The 6,906-nt window shown below is 30.4% G+C and overlaps 1 protein-coding gene across 1 annotated transcript in view; it reads right to left on the bottom strand.

Annotated features, from left to right (window-relative positions):
- LOC108694778 (prominin-1-A) overlaps positions 1–3,695 on the bottom strand; it is a 24,717-nt gene extending 21,022 nt beyond the window's left edge. The window contains 4 exon segments of the mRNA XM_018204436.1: positions 1,508–1,695; positions 2,229–2,404; positions 2,646–2,701; positions 3,353–3,695. Of these exon segments, the coding sequence (XP_018059925.1) occupies positions 1,508–1,695; positions 2,229–2,404; positions 2,646–2,701; positions 3,353–3,695 (763 nt within the window).
- Between the last annotated feature and the right edge of the window lie 3,211 nt (positions 3,696–6,906).

Raw genomic sequence — 6,906 nt, 5'->3', positions numbered from 1 at the left:
AAATATTAATTTTACGCGTCCCTTTTATATTGACGGATCAAGTAGGCTCAAACATTTATCGCACTATTAAATTGTTGTATTATTGTATATTAAATTATTTTCCGATCATATTTATGGTCAAGTTTACGCATGAGAAAATTGATTAAATTGTGCAAGTGACTATAACGTTAAAATGTGAATCTATAGCTGGATGTTGCGGTGGAATTAGCTAATTTGAGGTTTTGTTCAAGAAGCAAAAGCGGAGAGTCACAATCGAATACTATGTTGCATCAAAGTAGTCAAGCAATCGAACCACAAGCGGTTCTCCGCTTTCCGTACTTCCTCCGGATATCAGTTAATCGGTTGTGAGTTGTATTTTCGATCTCTATTAATATTAATAAAAACATAAAATAATTATAATAAAATTATAATAAAATAATTATAATAAAAAATTAGATAATCCGCTTGTATAAATTTCAAACAGTAAAATAAGGTGTTTCTATCAGATCATTATAATAAATGAGCTTTAAAAGATGTAAACAGTAAATCTTTATTATTCTTTTTCTATCATTTCACGGAACGTTTCGACCGAACTAAGTTCTCATCAGCTATGTTTATGAATGAAATAAAAACTCTTAACAATAATTTATATGAACATATTAAAAACTTAGAAATTAAATTAAAAATTAATTTCGGTAATGGTATAAAAAATGTATTAATCGGATCATCTCATCCACAATCACAATATGTGTTACAAACTCAAAAACTCAACCATGTTATACTTAGTCAAATTATAAAATGTATATAAATTGTAGATCCAAACCAATTCTTTGGTTAACAACGAGAAAAGATAGTCAAAGTGATCAGAACTAGACTTTCTTAGTACGATCAAAACGTTCTGTGAAATGATAGAAAAAAAATAATAAAGGTTTACTGTTTACATCTTTTAAAGCTCGTTTATTGTAATGACTTAATAGAAGCTCTTTAATAATAAAAACTCTCTCTCTTGATAGAAAGAAAGAATTTTTTTTACATAAGCGCAAAAGTATAAAATATATTAAAATGCATAAATATTTTATAAAAATACCTATTTTTTAATCTCATTTTTTAAACACTTTTAAACACTTGTATATTTATAGTGCTTAATAAAAATCTTACATTATATGTAAGAAGTTTCTGCTCAATTTTAACGTTTCTTCCTTATTTTTTGCTTTCTTATATTTTGTGTTATATTTCTTACACGTCGATCATAACGAGCGAAGGTAGAAAGTCTAGAGGAACCAGCATTTAAGACGAATGCAATTATAGTAACTGGGTTACGTACGTGTAACACACGCCAACAGGAAGAAAGCATTCGGTAAGCACCTCAGGCGTCAGTGCATGTGTCTTCATTGAACACGATAAAATGTAGTGTGTGTGTGTGTCTGTGTACACATATATATATATATATGATAATACGCTTTTTTTGTCTGGAGGAACTTTCCGCATTCAGTGTTTTAATATTGATTAAAAAGAAAATGTCACTCACTGTCCAGATCCGCGAGGATAGCTTCGCTAGCCACGTCCAAACTTCTCGTGAGGCATTTTCGCAGCTGTGATGTGGTGTCCGCGTGGTAGTCCTTTAAATCCTGTAACGCCGTCTCTACTGTCATAGGGAGCTTCTCGATCCCGACCGCCACCACCTCGTTGCATATTATCATTGTCACCATGCAAGAGCTGAAGCAACGCATCAAAGATTATGAATAACGTAGTGAGTGCTTGCTTTAGGTAAAAGGTTTTCCAACGTCATAGTAAGACGAATAGCTGTCTACTTAAACCTCCTATCTCTCTTCCACTTAACTTCATTTATTCTCTCTCTCATATTACTCTAATATTATATAATAGCAACTTAAACGTAAATGTATATAAAAAATTATATTAGTATAATATAATTTTTATTTTAATTAACATTTATTTATATACTGTGTATGTATTTAGTACTTCTAAATGTACACTTCAATTTTCTATCTTACTACTAAAAATTATTAAAAATAAAACGAAAACTGTGTTTATATCTAGTAAAATTGTCCATATTAATTTTAAAATAATAAAATCTTTTCATAATCATGGAAATTTCACCATTCGCGACGATTACTCACGAAGTGTAATCAACAAGGACAGAAGTATCAAGGAACGCGAGTAGGGTTGGAAGTGAAGGTAATAAGTTTTCGGAGCGTCGTCTAAGAACAGAGAATCGTCATAGATCCTACCCAAGTATAAAGACGAGAATGGTGAGGAGAAATGCGAGAACACTCGGATACTGAGAAGGTTTGTAATCCTCTCTGATTGGACGACAAGCGAACCAAAGTTCTATGCCAGGTATTATGCAGGCCAATACGCAGCACATGCCTACTAAGACCAGAAAAGCTGCTTCCACGTGCATAGACTGTAAAAGTAAGATTAGGGACAATGCGTTTGAGAAACTTGACAGTAGTATTTATGTGACGTTAGATCGCGAAAATTATGTATCGCACATCGTAGGATATTCTCTTTGCAGAAAAGCTCTCGGAAATATCGAGGATTCCGTTGCAAGGAATCTAATAAAGATTTGCACTTTCTTTAATGAACCACTTCGTTATTCACCGGAAGTTAAATATTTCTGATTTCTCAGCATGATTTCGCCTTACCTCTGAAATCAATTTACTGGTGCTTATGCGATTTTCCACGGCGTCTACTAGTAGATCTATAACGAGCAAGATAAATTATGATTTCTATGCATCGCTAATTGGAAGAAAGGTAATAGTATGAAAGTAGTCAAGAAATCTATTAAATTTAAATTACTTACTGAATAGAGAGCTATTAAATGATAGATAAAGTAATTAGATAAAAACGTTAAGAATTCTCATGTTGATAATATATATGTTGTAATATTTAAAAAATAAAAAGAAACTCTGCTCCTTTTACATGATCATATGTATATATCAATAATTATCGATCTCTTTTCATATAAATATCGTACTCCATATAAGTAAAAAATATCTTTTAACTGCGATTGCAGTCATCTATAAAACTTAATCAATCATAGAATTAAGAATTATAAACGTTCAGGCATTTGAACGAAAAGACATTTGAATGAATAGACGTTCAAATGCATCGTATTTTGAAGCATTTTACACGTTTTGTATAAGCATTTTACATTGCATGTGAAATGTCGCTCCCTTTTTTTTAATTGAAACAGCTTGCGTATGAATTATTAATGTGGCTTGGCGCCTCGTAAAATGTTGAAAATTGATTTTATTGAAACACATTTATCGAAACGCATGTATTTTAATGGTTTACGAGCTTACTAAAAAGAGATTTCGCAAAACCATTTATGATTGCCATTAAATCTTACCGGTCGGTATGTCGTAAGGTTGTACGAAGAACAAAAAGCCTCTGAGGAAATCGAAAGCGAACCATCTCTTATCAAGATGTAAATTCATCATCTTGTAACGTTCCTTCGTCGTGAATTTCGGAAACTTTAGCCTTGGCTTCTCATCCCAGTCTTTGGGTAAGGTCAATGTTCTCTGCGACACGTTCGAGTTGTTCTTCGTACTGTCCACAAGCACATCCGCCGCCATCATGTCCATCTCGCTCTCTCGTGCCTCGTTTGGAGATCGAAGAATGAGAAAGCTGTTCGTGGTCGAGCAATTGTTACTGCTTGGGATCGAATCAGTTGAGACCAACTCTTGAAGCATGTACGCCTTCGAGGTTACGATGAGCAGAAGGAATACTAGCAATTTTAGAGAAGCGAAATTTATATGATGTTGTCGCCTGTTCACGCGCGAATCAGAATAATGAAAAATCTATTGAGATTTAGATTAATAAACTGTAAAAATTATTTTAATATATTATATTTGAATTTTATAGAAAAATTTATATTATTATCTTTTCAGACATTTTCACAAATTTACATGATTTTGTATTTTTTCTTATATTTTTATTAATATTTTTCCATGATATACGCTTGAAGATTCCACTGCTTCAAGTTGCGTTTAAGTGGAGTAAAATTGAAATTTCAACTAACATTCTCTCTTTGAATACCTCTTTACGTTCCACTTAAATCTTAAAAAGTACACGCGCAGAAAGTACAGTTTTTTTGACGTATATAAAAATTTAGCTAGATCTGAAAATAATTTTACTGAACTATTATTGTAGAATAATTATGTAGGGCATTTTGCAATTGAAGCGGATTCTAGAACATTAAAATATTTTTGCTTATTACACTTGAATTTCCTTCATAATTATTTTAATGATCCATCAAAATTATTTTCAAATTTCTATTTACTTAAATTTTTTAATTTGTCAGCAAAACCATTCTTTTCGTATAGCATTGTTAGATAATAAAAAAAAATCTGCATGTTTAAAAAATGTAGTATTAAATGTATTGTTTTTATCATTTAATAGTTAAATGGCAATTAAAGTTGGTTGCATTTAAAAAATCTTGTCTAACATTGCTTTGTCTAATATTCTAATATTATCTCTGTAAAAATTTTTTTATTTTAGTCTCACTTAAAATTTATGACAAATTGAATTTTCTCTTGGTAATTTCCTTCTAATATTCGGCAAATTTATTATCGATAGTGGTGTTCGAAATTAAATGGAGATTATTTAGATGTAATTGAAGATTACACAACACAAGCAGAAGAGCTTTGAATCCTTATGAAACACTCTCTGAAGCGACACGAAGTTCAAAATAGAATGTCGCTTCTTCTATTTGCGCTTCTTTATGTCGAATCTTCTTGAGAATGATAATTTCGAAGCGCTTTAACAAAAAACGACATGTATCTTCGCGAAAAAATTAGACCGTTTTACATAACGTGGAATCAAGATATATCAAATGATCGTGCCTTGGATTACAATCATTTTTCACCGATTTCCAACGCTTTTCCCTGTACGATAATCGGCACCGGCAACAATTACGTCTTTATTGAATCGCAGTTGCAGGTAGACTGTCATTTTTAGTATTTGTAAAGGCTTCTGCGAAACCCTGCAAGTGTATTGTGATGTTGTCGAACCCTACGGAGACAATAAGTTAGATTGGGGATTGACCAAGCAAGAAAAATGGTGTCACACAATAAGATTACTATAATATCAAGAAATAGTGCAAAATGCAATTGGATAATACAAAATAAAAAGATAAAATATAGGTAAAAGAACAAGTTATAAAAGCAAATTATAATAATACACATTGTGTTTAAAGTATTAAAGTAATAATATAAACAATATTTATAATATTTTAAGTAAACTTGAGACTAACTAAACAAAATAAATTAATAAACCAAATAAACTTGTCGGTAGCGCCTGTAATATATCGTATAACTTGTTGATACATTTATATATAAAAATGTTTTGCAATATTTATGTTTCTATTAAATTAAGCACGTAATTGCTGACTCAGGTACCAATATGGTTGCTCTCACATGTAACAAATAAATTCCGAATAATAAATAACAATATAGTAGATAATAAATTAAAATTAATTTTTACTTAAGTGTTGATATGTAACATCGATTATATGATCTTTTCTCTTTTAATGTAAATCTGTATTATTTATTATTTAATATAAAATTTAAGGATGTTAAAATTTTATTAATGTTAGATATATTTTTATGCGTATGTAGTTTATGGGAATATTAATGCACTGTTGATCGCGGAGTTATTTCATTCCTGGTCAAAAACAGTCCTGTTAGAAAACAGCCTGGAAACAGTTCGGAACATTGAAATTCTGTCGAACGAAAAGTTAGTAAAATATATCAATAAAGTTTTTATTTCTGCAATTTATTACAAAAGTTAGCTAATGGGAAAAATTAATGAGGCTACTATTTCAATTTGAAAATATAGCCTAATAAAATGCCATAAAATAATTTTATATGTATATCTCCAGAATGTTTTTATTTACTTTCCTTTATTTTTATTTAATGAAAAAGATGCCAATTAAAAAAAGATAATATAATTAAATTCTTTGTGCAAGTTTTTTGTCACAGCTCATGATTTTGACGTCCTTGTTACATATTTAATTATGAAAGAGAAGAGACAAATACTGTTTATAGTTTAAGCTCGACTACATCATCAATAATCCTTTGAAGAAGATCAAGTGAATATAATGTGATTTATTGTTCATTTTTATTAATAAAATCTTCGAGTTAAAGTTAAAATATAATTCTAAATGGTGATAACGAACTTGAATAGAAATTTCTCACCAATTCATTATAATTTATTGAATCTGTCTATCGACTACTGACGGATATTATATTCGCGGAATGTTCTCGTGGAATTACTTAGAAAGTATTCCAAGGGTATGTCATAGAATGTACTAACGACTGGAATTTTAACCAACGTCTGTCCACTTTGTGCCTTATTAAATAGCGCTGTGAAGTTAATATGAGAGACTTTGTTGTATATAATGTACACACACACACGCACACACATACACACACACACACACACGCACACGCACGCACGCACGCACGCACGCATACACATATATATATCAGAAGACATGGTGAGAACTATTTAAAAATAAGTTAAAAAATAATAATATTCTTCTTTATTAGTATTATTATTAGTCTTTCTATAAACATAATTCTATAAATCCTGTCTAAAAACTTTAGAGACATTCTGACTTCAATTTACCTTACATATTATAAAAGTTTATCGAACTTTAAACCTATACTTGCATACGGAATGTATAAGATAAAGTGAGAAATGTTAATTCAACAGTATTCTGATAACGTGTAAAGTTTTACGTACTCACGAAATTCTTTAGCTTCATGAACTTCGAAATATTGTATTTGTAATTTTTCTTTCTTGGCACAGCGGCTTTATGCACAACCAAATTGTAACACAAAAATTAATATCGTTGCAGACGTTTATTGTGATAAAATATTTACAAATATTGTGCTACAT

Source organism: Atta colombica, unplaced genomic scaffold, assembly GCF_001594045.1.
Source record: "Atta colombica isolate Treedump-2 unplaced genomic scaffold, Acol1.0 scaffold125, whole genome shotgun sequence".
Classification (NCBI taxonomy): Eukaryota; Metazoa; Arthropoda; class Insecta; order Hymenoptera; family Formicidae; genus Atta; species Atta colombica.
The sequence above is the reverse complement of the archived record's forward strand: the minus strand, read 5'-3'. Positions and strand labels throughout refer to the sequence as shown.